Raw genomic sequence first — 18,688 nt, 5'->3', positions numbered from 1 at the left:
GTGCAGCCATTACCCCATGATGAGGAATTCGGTGATGCCGCTGCGGCAACACCTCCTCCTGTACCCCTCCCAGCTCCAGCTCCGGTTGTCCTTCCTGGGCCCTTTCCTTTGGCCCCACCCGAACGCTTTTTGGGGGATCCCAAGGTGTATCGGACTTTCGTGAATCAATGTCGCCTTCACTTTCTTTGTCGTCCCCTGGCGTTCCCAGACGCTACCACTAAGGCGGCCTTCGTTCTCTCCCATCTAGGTGGCACTGCCGCAGCATGGGCTAATCCTTTGCTGGAAGCTAATGATCCGGCTCTTTATGACTTCGATAGGTTAATTCAATCCATGAACAGCGTTTTTGATATGCGATACAAAGCACAAACCTCGGATTTGGAATTTTTGGCTATTAATCAAGGCAAGACGGATCTCTTGACCTACCTGGCTCGTTTCAACCAGTTGGCAGCTGAGACCACGTGGCCAGAACAGAAGAAAGCGGCTGTTTTCTACAAAGGTTTGTCGGATGATCTAAAAGATGCCTTATCAGTGGTGCCCGCCCTTCCACCTGGTTTTCCTGAGTTGCTCGACCTGGTTCTTCAAGTTGATGCTCGGATTCGGCAAAGGCGAGGTGAACGTCGGTATCCTGATATTCGTACCTCTTCCCGACCAGATGGCACTACTCCTGTTTCTCAAAGCGAAGCCGAACCCATGCAAATTGGGGCCTTCAGGGGTCCATTGTCCAAGGCTGAACGAGAGAAACGGGTACTGAATAACCTATGTTTCTATTGTGGCCAGTCAGGACATTATATTCGTTTGTGTCCTAAAAGACCCGCCAAACCGGCGGGAAACGCCAGGACTCGTCCATAAACCGGGCCTTTAGGATGAGTCAAATGTACCCGGGCTCGGATGAGTGTTTTCCGTCTTCACATGTTTATCTTACTATGGCCCTCATTACGACCCTTGCGGAAATCGGAAAACGATGGCGGAAATGCAATACCGCCATCGAATAGCGCTCGGTGCGACTATGACCCGTCACCGCAAAGTACGAAGCCATTAGCGACACCGTAGTGAACGCCAACGCTAACTGCACCAAGCACGCGCGCGCGCGCCATGCGAAACCGCAAACACCACCATGGCGCAAGGGTACGCCAATTCCGACCCTAGCGGACATGTACCATTCCGCCATGGTGAGAAGTACGGCATCGCGAATCAACCGTAAACGGCCCCACTGAGTGCCTGTACACCGCTCCCTGCCCACAAAGTACAACTCCCCGTAGGTGCAATGAAGTCACAATGCAACCATTGAAATGTACAAGTCACCCATGCATGGCAACGAACAAAAGAAACACAAGAGGGGCCAATGGGAGCTGCAGGGCACAGATGGCACGAATACAGAAGCCATCCCAATGGACATGACCACAGTCCCCCACCAAGAAACGCACGCAAACACAGGCACCTGTGACCAGCAATATTCCGAGAATCACATCATTCCACCAGTCCACCTGGCTGACCGGCATCTGTTACACAAAACCCAATCCCCCGCCCCTGAGCATGACAACATTCAAACTGTCATATTGGCAGCCCCCATCCCTGACCTCACGGGCTTAGTAGGCAAACGCGCCCAGTACAGTACCACGCAACTAAACTCCGAAGCTGGAACCCAATGCAGATCTCCTCACAATACATCGCCCCCCAAATAGGCATATGCCACATCACTTGCAAAGAAAAACGCTACACGGGCCAAATCAGAATAGAAATTTAATGCACATCAAAGTCACCAAGCCCATACAGCCATCAGGCCATGAACTCCTAAACACTAATCACCATTGTGGGCTGCATCCGCAAGAAATGACCAGCCACTACTTGTGTGTCGCCCTGTTCCCTCATGGTACACAGAGCCACATTCACGTACGAAAAGGCAACATGGAAGCGCACAGAACCGCAGGGCCGTCCCAATGGGGAGGCACTAGTCCAGCTGAAAGGCCGAAATGTTGCTCCGAGCCACCAGTACTGCGTAAGGGCATGTGGGCCATTGGCGATCGTCCCATAAGATCGTAATGCTGCTCCACTGATTAACACGAAGCAGCAGGTGTCGGGAGTAAAACCCATCTGCAGGAGTGGCATACAGATGGCAGTGGCAAAAGGGGAGGAGATACCTGTCAACCAAAAGAAAAGAAAAAGAACAGAATGGCCATCAGAACTACATTCCAACAACTCACTTCAATGATCACACGAAATCCACAGCCATATGCATGCTAGCCCACTCCAAAGGATCATCACCACCCCAAAACCACTTGCGACTCATAACCATCTATATCGAGGTGCAAACACCATCACAAACGAGTGTACCTGTGCATGCGTCTGTCAAAACAGAATCCATCAGATGGGAATGTTAACGTGCATGGACACAAGTGTCTGAGGGCGCGTCGAGACAGGGAGGGCTCAACAAGGCCAGATAGACGATGGTCCCACTATGGCAGCCCTGCATCACATAGCGTAGGGGAGGCGGATAGATCCCAAGAAGCCCTGTACATGGCAAACTCTGTATCAAATCACCTGCCCATGCATCCATTCATCATTCCCTCATCCCGGAATCAAAACGCCTGAATAATTACTCACATAACATTAGAAACATCCATTGAGTCTGTGCGTTATGCAGCCTGCAAAATCCACAGTGCCCCAGCCCGTAATTCCAGTGTTGTGAAGTAACATGTATTTGGGAACGGCCGGCCTCATCGCCCACGTAGCAATTGCGCATCCCAAACTATTCATATCAATCATTGCTTCCTCGCCATGGGCCCTGTCTCAAGGACATTGAACAATAGAACGTTATATTTGCAGTCAGACCTGTGGGCATCTCCTCGCCGCTAGCTGGAAACCGAAAGCGCCGCCCTTCGAATTCCTCATTTGCAACATCACGCCGAAAAGGCATCTGTGGCCGTTTGAAATCACTAATTATTCCATCGAGTGCGGCTGTGTGTGAAAATGGCAACTGCCTTCACCCACAAATGGGACGCCCCGCCCGTCGTTGCAACTCGGTACAGTGATGCATGAGGGCCCACCGTTACTCGAGTACTACGTTCCACTGACCCTTCACAAGTCTGTTCGCGACTGCACAGATAGTATGTGCAACAATGGGACCACAGCAGAATGAACATGTCAACCAATGTTACACGGCCATCGGGTACAAATACATGATTGCAATAGCAAGATGCCATTCCCCGATTTGCAGCGTTGTGCGCGGGACGTGCTCGGCCAAAGGGGAGAGCAGTTTGCACAGGTGGAATTAATCACCACAGGTGGAGGCCATACAGCCTGAAAACACATAAATTGCACAGCCAGTCTCCTCCCACAACCACACCGAAATGCTACCGGCAGGACTCGCGATGTTGGCCCTGGGGGACCTGATAGCACTGCAACTACTCCAACTCCAAGAAGAAGACGAACACCAACTGCAACCGGCCGCACGAAGGAGACGCAGGAGGAGGAGGAGGCCAAGGCAGGGCCAGCAAGGGCCGCCAGCACAGCCACTACCACCACGCAGGCAGCCCGCAATCCCACGCCTCCGAGCACATCCGTTCAACCTCACTGATGAGCAGATCCACACCCTCTACCATCTGGACCGGGACACCATAGCCGCCATTGTGGACATGACACAGGCTGACCTTGTCAGCATGATAGATAGCCCAACCGCCATCCCACCCCTACTGAAGGTGGTGTCTGTACTCCACTTCCTGGCCACAGGCACCTACCAGCACACAGTCGGACAGTTGCATGGCATTTCTCAGCCACTGTTCTCACGGACACTATTTCAAGTGCTCGATGCCCTCCTGCAGCACGCAGACGACTACATCTCTCTACCACGCTCGGAGCAGGAAATTACCAACACAAAAGTGGGATTCCATGCACTTGCCGGCATACCGGGTTGCATTGGTGCCATCGACTGCACCCATGTGGAATTGGTCGTCCCACATGCCATGGAGGCCCAGTACCGCAACCGAAAACAATTTCATTCCCTGAATGTACAAATGGTGTGTGACTCCAACAGGATCATTACACATTGTTGTGCCCGATTCCCTGGATCAACCCATGATTCTATGGTCTTGAGGAACTCTACAATACCACGCTACATGGAGCGACACGCAGGGAACAGATCCTGGCTACTCGGTGAGTCTCATTACATGCATGATTATGTGGGGTATGTGATTTGGCAATGACCTGGCAGGAAGGGGGGGGGTGTGCGTACGTAGCAATGGCATTCCACATCATACGTTTCTCGTCCACATACAGGTGATGCTGGATATCCACTGAAGAGATGGCTCCTCACACCAGTCCGGAACCCACGGGACCAGCATGAGGAGGACTACAACCATGCCCACTCACGTACCCGTGTAGTCATTGAACAGGCATTCGGCCTACTGAAGACTCGTTTCCGCTGCCTCAGCAGGTCTGGCGGGGCACTCCTGTACCGCCATGAGAAGGTTGCAAAGATGGTCATGGCATGTGTCATGCTCCACAACATGTGCGTACGTAGAAATGTGCCCATGCCCCCTGACGCAGAACTGCAAGCACCTGATGATGGTCATGATGAGGGTGGGGATGTGGCAGCACCTCATGGAGTCTGCGAGGCACCGGAGGCCCGTGACATTCGTCAGCATCTCATTGATGTATGCTTCTAGCACTCACGCCTGGTGGCTGATACATGGACACGGGACTCGTGGCACTGCGTGTGTCTGGGACATGCACAATATGGACTGTACGCCTATGATGGCCTAGTACACAAAGATCAATGTCCACACATCTCATTGGTTGATCGTGCACTTTTTATGGCATATGTGATGTCATGTTGAACACCCTATCGACCCGCCACCCAAGTGAGCCCAACACACCCCCTCCACCCTCCTACCTCCCCCCCGAACACCAGTGTCCAAAGATGCTCATTGTCAGTGGGCTGTCGCTATTGCAAGCCCCCTCTGCGGGTATCAGGGGCACCCCTGCCTGTGGAGCGCAGGTTCCTTCCAGATCTACGTTGGGGGCTGCCCTGGACGGAACTTGCAACGGATGATGTGTCTGCCTGCTCACGTCCATGCATGTCCCTAAGGGTTTGCGAGAGCTCAGTGAGCACACGGCGCACTGCGGCAAGTTCGGCACATACGTCTTTGGACGTCGCATGCAGTTCCCCCCTCAGGCTCTCGGTGCTTCTCTCCATTTGGACTCTCAGGCTCTCGGTGCTACTCTCCATTTGGACTCTCAGGCTCTCGGTGCTACTCTCCATTTGGACTCTCAGGCTCTCGGTGCTACTCTCCATTTGTGCCCTTAGCGTCTCTGTACCTCTCTCCATTTCTGCCCTAAGTGTCTCAGTTGATGTTTCTATGTCTGCCTTAGTGCCCCCACATTCATCGGCATGGTCCTTGAGGAGTGTGGCCAGTTGCTGCTGTTGTACGATTAACTGGTCGAGGGACTGTTGCCTCTGCTGGGCCATGGCCATTTGCGGGGGTGTCACAGAGGGGCTGTTGTCCTCATGTTGCCTTGCCACAGGGCTTGTGGGGGATGGCCAGTTGTCGTCTTGTGGGTGCCCCTGCGTGGTATCCTCATGTTGTACGGGATGGGACAGACAGGGGGATTGGGACAGGTCATGGATGGATCTGACTTCGACATCCCCGTTTTCTGTGTCCGAGCATGCTGCCATCAATGGGGTGTCACCTATGGTGCTGCTGCCACCAGAGGCAGTGCCTTCTGTGGCATCCATTGGGGGGACCTGTGGTGGTGGTGTTGTGGGCATGCTGGCTGCTGGGGTGCCTGTTGATGTTCCCTCCTCTGTGCTGCCACCTGATTTGTGCTGCTGCCGTGTCTTGATGCGTGCAGCTGAGGTGGAGGGTCTCTGGCCGTTGGTCTTGGCCCTCTTTGCAGATGTGCTGGTAGGGGTGTCCTGTAGCTCGTCGTTTGGATCGGACCCTGTGGTGGAGTAAAGGAGGGCGAGGGTTAATGATGGGTCTGTGGGAATTGGAATGGCATTGTATCACATGCTTTGGGGTGGTACCTGAGGGTGATTTGGGTCGGGTCCTTGGAGGTGCTTTGATTTGTGTGTGGAGTGAGGGTGCAGTTGTTTGGCAGCCTGCAGTTATAGGGTGTGCCTGCTGCACGTGTAGTGCGTGTATTAGGGGTTTTTAATTATTTATGTATTTATTGTGGGTTTTAACGTGCGCTATCAGGCCGATGTGTGTGGACGTTCTCCTGGACATGTGTTTCTGTTGCACTATGTGGACGCATGGTACTTCACATGGATGGACTGTGTGGATTTGGCATTGTTTTATCTGGCCCACCTACCTGAATCTTCGGATGTCTGCACTCCTTTCTCCATCCCTCCGACTCCCTCTATGCTCTCCATTCCGATGGTGGAGGCACAGATTTCTTCCCAGGGGGTCAACTTGATGGGTGATTCAGGACCTCCCCCGGTGGCTGTGGCAATGTTGCGGTTGGCAGAGAGTATGCTGCGGACGCGTATCCGCAGGTCGTCCCATCGCTTGCGGCATTGCTGTGGGGTGCGGGGTGCGGTCCCCACCGCACTTACCCGCTGTGCCACCAGAGCCCATATGGTCTTCTTGTTTGCAAGTGCCGTTCTGGTCATTTGCGTGGAGAAGACGACGGCAGCATTCTCCTGGAGGGTCTCTGTTAGCACGGTGAGTTCCTCACGGGAGAAGTGGACCTGCCGCTTGCGGTCGCACGCTTTCTTCGCTACTTTTCCCATTTGTCTTGGTTTCGCTAGGGTGGGTGACGGGTTGGGGTGTGTTTCAGGGTAGTGATTTTAGTGGTTGTGTGGTTTTAGTGGTTTTATAGGTGTACGCCGGTATGTTTCCCGTTCCGGGCCCATGTTTTTACTTCCGTTTCCGTATATTTCCGGTCACCGTACTTTCCGGTAGGCGCACACTGCGGTGACCGCTAAGAGGGGTGGCGGTATTGCACCTAGGGCGCCGTACGGCGGCGGTGTGGGCCGTTTTGGGGTCATTTCCGCCATCGCGGACTTTGCACTTCCGCCGTGGCGTGGTGCTCGTGCCCGATGGGTCGGAATGGGCCGCACTTTGCTCCTTCGTGCAATGGCGGAAACGCTATTTACGCTGTGGCGCTCCGGTCAGTCACTTTCCGCCAGGGTCGTAATGAGGGCCTATGTGCTTCAAGGCCCCTGGCATCAAATCTTTTTCCAAACCTATAATGATAGACTCAGGGGCTAGTGGGAATTATATGGATTCTAAGTTGGCCGAACATTACGGACTACCCATAATTCCCAAAATACGACCCGAGGACATACATGCTGTAGACGGTTCCCGTTTGGTATCCGGACAAGTTACGGAGCAAACGACTTCACTACAAATGTCCACCTTACAAGGTCATTCAGAATCCATCACCTTTGACCTTATTACGGCTCCCCAGTTCAGAATGATTCTGGGCCTTTCTTGGCTGCAAACCCATAATCCTGTAATTGATTGGGTTGAACAAACCGTGCGGTTCTCTTCCTCTTTTTGCATACAGAAATGCCTTGGGTCTCACGAGACAGCAGCCTTCTCTCCTTGCCTGGCCCTGGTGACTAGTGTTCCTTCCATCAGTGCCTTATCCTCTATCCCGGTCCCTGTACTTCCATTGGAATACCGAGAGTTCTCGGATGTGTTCGATAAAGGCTTGTCAGAAAAACTGCCTCCACACAGAGATTATGACTGCCCCATTGATCTCATACCTGGGGCAGTCATTCCACACCGTCGTATCTACTCACTTACTCAAAAGGAAGAAGAACACCTGCGAGACTATGTGGACAATGCTTTGCGCTTGGGACACATACGTCCATCCCGTTCACCAGCGGCCTCCCCGATATTCTTCGTACCTAAGAAGGAAGGGGATTTACGCCCATGTGTGGATTATCGTGCCCTCAATAATGTCACGATCAAAAACCAGTATCCACTGCCGCTTATCACGGAGCTCCTTGATAAAATGACCTCTACCGTCTTCACCAAGTTGGATTTACGGGGAGCATACAACTTGGTGAGGATACGTAAGGGGGATAAATGGAAAACCGCATTCAAGACGAAATTCGGGCTTTATGAATATTGTGTAATGCCCTTTTGGCTTTGCAATGCCCCAGCGACGTTCCAACACTTTGTTAACGATATTTTCAGGGACTTGTTGGATTGTTACGTCGTAATATATTTGGATGACATCCTGATATATTCAGAATCCTTGTCTCAACACATACAACATGTACGCTCTGTTCTACTCCGTCTAAGAGAGCACTCCCTCTTTGCAAAACTGGAGAAGTGTGTGTTCCATGCATCGTCTGTGGAGTTCCTGGGATTTCAAATATCTCAAAAGGGAGTGCTTATGTGCACCTCCAAGGTCCGGGCAGTACTGGATTGGCCTGTCCCGACTTCAGTAAAAGCCCTTCAATCATTCTTGGGTTTTTCTAACTTCTACAGACGTTTCATCGCTTCCTTTTCCGAAATAGTTGCGCCACTAACTCGGTTGACTAGTCCGAACGTCCCTTTCCTTTGGGATGAACAAGCGCAATCTGCATTTTACAAATTGAAGGAGGCTTTTACCACCGCTCCCGTCTTGCAACACCCTAATCCAGCCCTTCCATTTATCGTGGAAGCCGATGCCTCTGCAATTGCAGTGGGGGCCATCCTGTCGCAAATTTTTCCAGCTACCCATCGACTACATCCGGTGGCTTTCCATTCTCGGAAACTTACGTCAGCCGAACGTAATTATACGATCATGGAGAGAGAATTACTGGCGATTAAGGTGGCGTTTAAGGAGTGGAGACACCATCTATTAGGTGCTAGGCACCCCATTACTGTGTATACGGACCATCGGAATCTTCAAGCATTGTCCCATGTGAAATGCACCAATGCTAGGCAAATACGGTGGCATTTGTTTTTTACCATGTTTGATTTCATGGTGACATATCGCCCCGGTCCGTTACATGGAAAGGCGGACGCATTATCACGTATTGGTACAGATATGGAAACTACGAAGCAGTCAACCCCAGTATTACCCTCGGGGACTGTAGTGTGTGTTTGTTCGGTTTCTCCGTCCATCATAGATGGGTTAAGGAGATGGGCTAAGGACCATGCTCCTATTCTTAAGGAGTTGGACGCCGAACTCATCACCGGTCTTCCATATGTTAAAGGCCTACTATACCTGCCTGATAATCAAACTCGGCGAAAAGCTCTCGAATGGTCCCATGATCTCCCGTTGGCAGCTCACCCTGGTCGGACCAAAACCTATGATCTTCTCCACCGATGGTGCTGGTGGCCTGGTATGAAGGACACCGAACAATATGTCTCCAAGTGTGCCGTATGTACACAGTGCAAAAGGCAACCAGGCAAACCCGTAGGTCTTCTAATGAGCATGCCATTACCCCCGTATCCGTGGCATACGGTCACCCTTGATTTTGTGGTGGAACTCCCTTGTATCAGGGGCATGTCCACCATTCTTGTGGTTGTGGATGTTTTCACCAAAATGGCACGATTTATACCGTGCTCTGGAATACCTACTGCTTCTATGTTAGCGAGTCTGTTTTTTGACCATGTGGTACTTTTTTTGGACTTCCTACGGTTCTGATTTCTGACCGAGGGTCTCAATTTACCTCGCGCTTTTGGCGCTCCTTTACTTCCTCTTTGGGTATCGATGCCCGCTTGTCCTCGGCCTACCATCCTCAGACGGATGGCCAGACTGAACGTACCAATGGCACTATGGAACAGTTTCTTCGCTGTCTGTGTCTGCAACATCAGTCTAACTGGTTCTCGCTACTAGGTGCAGCAGAATTTGCCCATAACAATTCAATACATTCATCAATTGGCTGCTCTCCATTTTATGCTTTATATGGCCTGCACCCAAGGACTCTGCCGCCTGTCTTGCCTTCTTTAAAGCAGTTTCCCGCAGCTAATGCCGTGAAGGATTCCTTGCTTGCCATCCGTAAATCAGTGTTATCCCATTCACAAGCTGCGCAACGTCGTACCAAAATGCAGGCTGACAAGCGACGCGCACCGGCTCCTTCGTATTCTTGTGGTGACGGTGTATGGCTCTCTACAAAACATCTGGCCATTAAGGGTAAAAGGAAACTGTTGCCATGTTACCTGGGTCCTTATACGATTCTACGGTGCCTTAACCCTGTCACTGTTTGTCTAGAGATTCCATCTCATTGGCGGGTGCACCCAGTATTCCATGTCTTCTTGCTCCGCCCTTTTGTACCTGGCACACGGTTACCTGCTGTCCCCACCCCAGTTAACGTCCATGGAGAGGATGAGTATGAGGTGCGTGCAATCATGGACACTCGCCTATGTCGTGGGGTTCGGTCTTACCTGATTGATTGGAAGGGGTATGGTCCAGAGGACAGGTCCTGGGAACCGGCCTCTAATTTGAACGCACCCCGTTTGTTACGTGCCTTTTGGTCTCAACGCTTGCGAAAGCTCAGGAGAGGGCGCTCTTTGTGGAGGGGTACTGTCACGTCTCGGCTAAATTGGAAACTACCTTGGCGATTGTCTGAGCGCTATCCGGCACGTAAAACCCTTTGAAACTACAACTCCCACAACTCTTGCTATTATAGCCACGTGACGTACACGCATGACGCTGCTGTGTTTTCATTTGTTGGGTACTGCATTTAACTCCCATCTATCCGGAGATCGAGTGCTCCTAAACTGTTGTTAGTTACGAGCTCTGTTCCCGGACTCCCGTTTGAATCCTTGACTACCCGACGCTCGAATCAAGTTATTGTCTTTGCCTTGTCCTTGTCTGCCTCCCGAGGCCTGCCTTCCTCGATTGTTCCCCTTGGATTATATGAACCCGGCTTGCTCATTATTGACCTCCCACTTCTGAATCCTTAAGTTTTGGTGACCTGATAACCCGAACATTTCCGTAAGGGAAATAGCGTGAGGTGAACGCTCGCTTCCCTGATCATTTCATTTCTTTCCTTGTCCACTCCTGTTACCTTGAACACTTTTGGGACGCTCTGCTGTTTACACTTTGGATTGCTTTGAACCTATTTGGGACGCTCTGCTGCATTGACACTGGATTGCTTTGAACACTATTTGGGACGCTCTGCTGTTTACACTTTGGATTGCTTTGAACCTATTTGGGACGCTCTGCTGCATTGACACTGGATTGCTTTGAACACTATTTGGAACGCTCTGCTGCTTTCACCGTGGTGTTCCTAGGATACTGGCACACCTTCCCTTCACCAGACATCCTCCTTGTCTTCTGCACTTCGATACTAGTAGGTTACTGGTATATTGTTCCTACGGAGCAGGTAATAGTGGGTAATTGTGGGCGGTGTTGGCTGTTTGTTCTCTGGCACTACTTGGCTGCATTTCCTGAACAACTGTTTTGTTCTATGTCCCTCTAGCTCTGACGATTCTGCTCCAGCCTTTTCGCTCAAGCCCCCGACCTGCCAGGTGTATTGATCCCTGTAGGTTGAGCTCTTGGGAGGGAAGTCTTTGGCACATCACCATAAAGACCCCAGATTCCTTGAGTGAAAGGAACTTCCCCAGAAGAGTGGGGAAGTATTATCTGCAACGACCAGAAAACAATCTCTGAGTTGTGACATATAGAGACTTTGCTAATTTCCATCCACTTACTTCAGGGCATCCTTAATAAGTTTTCATTTAAATGTGACTCCTACTCCTGGCATCATTGTTCCTCGTCTCAAGCTGGTGGAAAATAAAAGGGGGTGTAGATTTTGTGAAATCAAAAAACTCAAATCAATCAAACATCTATTGCTGTGTTGTGAAGGAATGAGAGATTTGATCAAAATGCACTTTATCACGATAGGTCAGGATGATTTGATCTTGAATCATGAGTTGTTATGAAATCAAATTTTAATGTCGAATCATACATCAGTCTTACTATAGTCGAGCAAAGTGCTTGAGGATATAACTGTGATCCTTTCAAAAGTCATGCATCATTCTTACTAAAGTCGAGCAAGGTGCTAGAGGATATAACTGCAATCCTCTCAAAAGTCAAACATCATTCTTACTAAAGTCGGGCAAGGTGCTTGAGGATATAACTCTGATCCTTTCAAAAGTCATACATCATTCTTACTAAAGTCGGGCAAGGTGCTTGAGGATATAACTCTGATCCTTTCAAAAGTCATGCATTATTCTTACTAAAGTCGAGCAAAGTGCTTGAGGATATAACTGCGATCCTTTCAAAAATCATGCATTATTCTTACTAAAGTCGAGCAAGGTGCTAGAGGATATAACTGCGATCCCCTCAAAAGTCATACATCATTCTTACTAAAGTGAAGCAAGGTGTTTGAGGATATAACTGCAATGCTTTCAAAAGTCATACATCTTTCTTACTAAAGTCGAGCAAGGTGCTTGAGGATATAACTGCGATCCTTTCAAAAGTCATACATCATTCTTACTAAAGTAGAGCAAGGTGTTTGAGGATATAACTGCAATGCTTTCAAAAGTCATACATCATTCTTACTAAAGTCGAGCAAGGTACTTGAGGATATAACTGCGATCCTTTCAAAAGTCATACATCATTCTTACTAAAGTCGAGCAAGGTGCTTGAGGATATAACTGCGATCCTTTCAAAGGAAAGTGAAGGACTTTTATAAGTGTATAAGGAATCAATCTTGGTGAATAATGATACTTTGCAGCGATTGGATGTTTTGATACAGTGAGTGATATTATAAATGATGGTCACTTCATTCTAGATTTCATTTTTATATTGTATTTTGTAAATTGATATAATTAATTTTAGGTGAAATGTTTAATGAAATGTATGTGTTTGTTTTTTAACGTGAAAGGTTTAATAAAAAACCAAAAACGTTGAAAAAAAAGAAATTAAAAAAATGTAAAGGTTTCTGACCAGAGGTTTTCCAAACCATTCACGAGATCCTGGGAGAATCGATTGAGGTCTCTCCCCGGGTGGATCTCCTGGGTTGCACAAGGGAAATACCAGGGTACTGGAGACACCTGGCAGGGTTGCAATGGTATGCCTTATTCCGAGGTCTGCAGTGGGAACCGCTAAGGATTTCTGGTCTTACCAGACGTCCTTAGCGGGACCCGCTAGCAGTAGAGGGTGCTAACAACGGGCCCGTTGTTAGCACCCTCCCCATTCCCAGTGAGCCCTATGGGGGATGAAATGGGAATGGGGAAGTACCGGGTCCGGCTCCCGCGAAAGGGATTTACTGGGCCCTTCAAGGTCAGAATGGCCCGGTAAATCCCCTTTTGAGGGACCCAGACATGGAACCCGGTATGGATGCAGCCATACCCTTGTTAAGGGCATGGCTACCTCCATACTCGTAATGAGGCCCCATGAGTTCCTTACACACCACTGCCAACTCTCAGCAGTAGAGCAGTGTGAGAAATCAACTGGACACCCCACCCCAAATGACAGAATATCAATGGCCACTGGCACCATTGACAACTCATAAGCAATCAACAGGACATCCCAAATTATAGAATATCAATGACCACTGGCACCATTGCCAGCTCTCAGCAGTAGAGCATTGTATGAAATCAAAGGGACACCCCAAATTATGGAATATCAATGCCAACTAACACCATTGCCAAGTCTCAGCAGGAGAGCATTGTGAGAAATCAACGGGACACCCCAAATTATAGAAATAGCGGTCTCCTGTTGAAAGGTCCTCCATCCATTCCCTCTCAGGGACACACTTATATGTTGGTGGGGTAAGTGGGGCATAACCCCATTGCAACATGCGTCACTAAGAAACAAGACAAGTCAGAGCCTTCCCAGAGGGCCCCTGGGGGGCATCTTACAGAGCATCAGCTTAAGGCCCATCACCAAGGACTGGCACTGACCTGGCCACAGAGAAGACGGCCATGAAGAAGATGGCAGCATGGAAGTCAGCCTCTCGGTACTTGGAGCCCAAGATGTCGATGACTCTCCCAATGTAGTACGGGATGAACATCTCACCTGCAGGAGAGAGAGAAAGAATGTGGTTGAAACAGAACATGCACACCCCACCATAACCACTAGACTCCCCTGGGGAAGGAGCAAGGAACACTAAACACACCCACCCTCTCGTACAGGCAGTAAAAGATAAGCGGGTGAAGCAGCCTCTGCAGGCAAGAGTGTGTGTGATCCAGAACATTCAAACCATAATCACAAGAGTTCCCTGTGCAAGGAGCCAGTGACTCTAACCACACTCACGCTCCCTCACATGCAGACAGTGAGAAGAGAAAGAGTGTGTGATACATAACATGCGCACCCTACCACAACCCTTAGACTCCCCTATGGAAGGAGCTAGTGGCACTAATCACACTTACCCACCCACTCAAATACGCAGAATGAGACACGCAGATGAAGCCCGGCCTGAAGGAGAGAGTGTTGGTGATCAGAACATGCCACCCCACCATAACCACTAGACTCCCCCTGTGCAAGGTGTCTATACACACTCACCCACCCTCTCAGAGGCAGAAGGAGACAAGGGCTCAAGTCCCGCCTGGCAGTCAGAGTATCCTCTGGGGCAGTTAATAACTCTGGCCAACTGGGGTGGTGAGGGTAGCTCAGGTATATAACATTTAGGCCAGAATGTGGCCCCTCATACATACACGACATGTACCAGGTGTGAAGAACAGATTACTTGCCACGAAGTCATTTTTTTGATGAACGTTTTTCCCACGGATTCCACATCTATGATATCCACCTCCCAGTGCAGCTGCTCTTCAGAAACGTTTCCGTCGACACCTCTACGTGCCCCATGCGGACATGACACTGGGGCCAGTATATGTGGCGGCACAGCACCTCGTGTCCACAGTTCAACCCTCTTAGCCTAGGATTTTGACACCGAGGGACCGCAGAACTAAGTTATACCACCAACCCCAAGAGGGGCAGGAAGTGAGGGTGATGAGGAATCCATGCAAGGAACGTCCACCAGAAAGAACCTTCCTGAGAGTAAGTAATTTGTTCTTCTAATGACTCCTTCCTCCCATGGATTCGTCATCTGTGAGAGGCTCCCAAAGCAGTGCAATGACCTGGAGGAGAGAGGGTAGCAAGGACACCACCTAAACCAGAACACGCTGAAGGAGAGCCCTGCCAAAACGAACATTCTGACCAGACAGAGTCTAAAGAATAATGCTGTCCACGTAGCCGCTTGGGAAATATCCAGAAAAGGCACTCCACATTGCAGAGCCGAAGTGGCGGACAATCCTCTGGTGGAGTGAAACCTGAGACCCTCTGGGATCTCCTTGCCTGCCAGATCATAGAATTCTGAGACCCAGAGAATCATCCATTGAGACAGGGTCTGTTTGGTGACAGCCCTGTCAGCTTGGACGCCTGCGTAACCTACAACAAGTTGCCTATCAGTTCTGTTCTCCCTTGTTCGAGAGACTTATAACTTGAGAGCCCCTACCAGATCCAGTCTGGAGTTCACTCACCCATCTCACCCATCTCACCCATCTCACGGAAGTGATGGCAATCAGGAAAATTGGTGTGAGCAGTCTTAATGAACAAGAATTAAGGGGGTCAAACAGGGCTCAGAGTGCCCATTAAAAACGTCAACACTAAATTTGAGTCCCATGCTGGAACAACAAACTAGCATCGGGGAAACATATTAGAAAGACCCCTTGGGGACATTTACTCTGCACTCTACCAATCTTCAGGCCCATCCATGCCAAAGACAGAAGAATCTCCAACACAGAGACAATGGAGCAAGTAAAAGGGTCCAGATCCCACTCCCTATACCTCAGCTAGAGATGAAGGTTCAGGCTTCATGGATTCAGTTCAGAACCCTCCTCTCCCAGAGGGAGAGGATGTCCGTCCTCTGTGGTAGAAACAAGGGAGGGCAGATGGCCATGTCCAGCAACTCCCGGCACCATGTCCTCCGGGCACAGTCCGGAGTGATCAAGATCATTGTGGACCCAAACGGACACAGTCTCCTGAGAACCAGCGGAATGACAAGGATTGGTGGGAACACAGTAGGTCAAAGTCACACTCGATCATCAAGCCATCCCCCAGAGCTCCATTATGAGGAAATTCCCTGGAGCAGAAATACCTGCACTTCCTGTTCACTGGAAGTGAAGAGGTCCACCTGAGGATTACCCCAGTGTTGGAAAATCTCCTCCAGATCTTCCTGATGATTGTCTGCTCAGTGCATCCACTGGCATGTTCTCCCTGCCGGCCAGTTGGGCCACAGTGAGAGACAAACTGTTCTCCAGCACCCAGAACCACAATTGTATTGCTTCTCTGCACAGAGGCAAGGAGCCCATGCCACCTTGCTTGTTGAGGTAATGCATGGCTACATTATTGTCCATCAGGACCAGTACCATCTTGCCGTTCACAGAGCCTGATCACCCTCAGCTGCAGCAGATTAATATGCTTCCAGCACTCCAATGGGGACCACAGTCCGCTCACCATAAGGTACGTTCTTAGAGGAGGAACACACCAGCCCTTCAGGCACCCATCCATGACTAGAGTCACTTGTGGCCAAAGTTGACGAAATAGTGACCCCTTCAGGTGGTTGTCCTTCACGGAACACCATTGCAGGTCTCTGGACACTCTCTCTCTGAGACCAGTAGAAGTTCCAATGCTCGGCCCTGAAACTGTGACCACTGTGAGCTCAGAAGCCATTGTAGCGACCTCATGCAGAGGCAGGCCTCTGGCACCACCAAGATGCAGCAAGCCATTAGACCCAGCAAGCACAGAAAAGCCAAGGATGAACTGTCGCCTGTGACTGGAAAACCAGGACCATCTTGTAGATGTTTGCCACTGTGTCCTCAGGCGGCAAACCCCATCCCATGAGAGTGTCCAAGACAGCACTGAAAAATCAGAAGGACTGGCATAGGGAAACTTGAGACTTCTTGTAGCTCAGGGAGAAGCCAAGCTGTGCAATAGGCTGCACGCTCGGTACAGGTGTGCAGACGGTAGATCCGGTGAGTGGGCTTGGATGAGCCAGTCATATAGGTAGGGAACAACATGAATGCCTGCTCTCCTGAGGTGAGCCACTACCGCTAGCAGCTTGGTGAAAATCCTGGGTGCTGAAGAAAGACAAATGCAGGAATATGAACTGGAAATGACAATTCCCCACTTTGAATCCCAGGTACTTTCTGTGTTTCTTGTGGATAGCCACATGGAAGCAAGCATCTTGGAGATCCAGGGAGACCAGCCAGCCATTCATGTCCAGGGCCTGGAGAATCTGAGCCAGAGTGACCATCTTGAATTTGTCCTTGCGCAAAGACAAGTTCAGAGGCTGCAGACTCAGGATGGTTCTCAGACCTCTGGCACCAGAAAGTGTGATGGGCACCAACCCCTGCCTCGTTCCGAGCAGGGTACCATCTCTATGGCCTTGTTTGACAGATCTCTCCGGTAGGAGAGGTTCCAGAGGCAAAGGTTGGTGGCATGGGGGTGGTCTGGAGAGCGAGAGGCAAATGGGAGGCAGTACCCCTGTTGTATAAACTGTAACGTCCAGGCGCCCAAGGTGGTATCCATTCATTCCTCAACAAACAGGGATATTCCGCCTCCCACAGGAGACAGATGGTGAAAGTCCTCTTCAAACAGCTTTTGGACTGTGGGTTGCGGGGGGAGGGCAGAGTGGAGGTATAAGCGCCTCCTATGGGTGCAACCTGGCCCCTCACCCCTGTAAGAAAAAAGGTTGCCCTTGCCTAGCCAATGATGCTTGACCTCTACGGCTGACATGAACTGAGGTCCCAGATAAACTTGTATCTTCTTCCCAAGTACCAGCCAGGGAAGAAGAAAGACAGTCCCTGGACAGAAATTGGGACACAAGGTGAGACAGGATACACCACTGCCAGGCACTCTGCAGCTAAAAGAAAAAGGGGTGTCACACAAATCTTTAACTATATATTCATGTAACCCGCCTGTATACATAACATACCTGATCCAGGAATAGGCAAGCCTTGAAGTGATAAAATCCTGCTGCGCATTGTCATCAAATCCAATATGTGTCAAACTTAACCCAAACGGCACAAGGGCGCAAGCTAGGTGGGTGACAGTATCCAGTTTTTCAGTCTCACCAAAGTTCCAGGTATAAACAAAGTCCAATATCAAATGTTTCCAAAAATCCAGGGAAAATCCAAAAGAGTTCCAAAGGCAAAGTTCCAGGGTCAAAATCCAAGTAATTCAATATACAGACAAATCGCCAGTTCACCAAAACCAACAGGGAAAAAACAGCAGCAATCCAAAAAAGACCTGAGCCAAAAATCCAGACATCAGGAGGTCAAAAATTCATACAAAAACAAACGCCATCCGCGACAACTGCTGAGAAGCAAAGTTGCTCGAAGGCCGAGCATTTAAATAATGTCCGAAGGCTTTCTGGTAGATCTTGTGACATGTTGTTATCATGTGACCGTGTTGCCATGCCCGGCAATGATCTGCGCGTTGCCCAGCGTCCTTGAGACGCCATGGCAACCTCCATGTGTGTTGCTGTCGGTGACTGGAGGAGAGATGCCGGCATTATCGCTTCAGATACAGGACTCTTTGCAATCCAGGGAAGGGTTGCTGCAACTGGCGCGAAAGGGAAGGGGTGCTGTGTGCAGCACGGGACAACCAGCAGCCCACAGGAGGACTGCTGTGTGCGGCGGCCAGGTACGTTTATGACGTCTTTGGGCATAAGTGGAAAAGGGGCAAAAAGCCCTTCCCCTGCCCACTGAGCTCACAGGTCATTGTTGCTGTACTGCCAGCCTCAGTGACTTGGTGGTAGCCTTAGAGGCTTGAAGCGACTTGAAGG

General features: G+C 50.1%; 1 protein-coding gene across 2 annotated transcripts in view; it reads right to left on the bottom strand.

Moving 5' to 3' along the window:
* The window catches only part of LOC138522052 (antigen peptide transporter 2-like), a 296,928-nt gene that overhangs the window by 227,963 nt on the left and 50,277 nt on the right, over positions 1 to 18,688 (bottom strand). For both annotated transcript variants that reach the window (XM_069635282.1, XM_069635283.1), the window contains exon 3: positions 13,803 to 13,917. In XM_069635282.1, the coding sequence (XP_069491383.1) occupies positions 13,803 to 13,917 (115 nt within the window). The remainder of the gene's footprint in view (positions 1 to 13,802; positions 13,918 to 18,688) is intronic.

Source organism: Ambystoma mexicanum, chromosome 13, assembly GCF_040938575.1.
Source record: "Ambystoma mexicanum isolate Mex_15411 chromosome 13, UKY_AmexF1_1, whole genome shotgun sequence".
NCBI lineage: Eukaryota > Metazoa > Chordata > Amphibia > Caudata > Ambystomatidae > Ambystoma > Ambystoma mexicanum.
The sequence above is the reverse complement of the archived record's forward strand: the minus strand, read 5'-3'. Positions and strand labels throughout refer to the sequence as shown.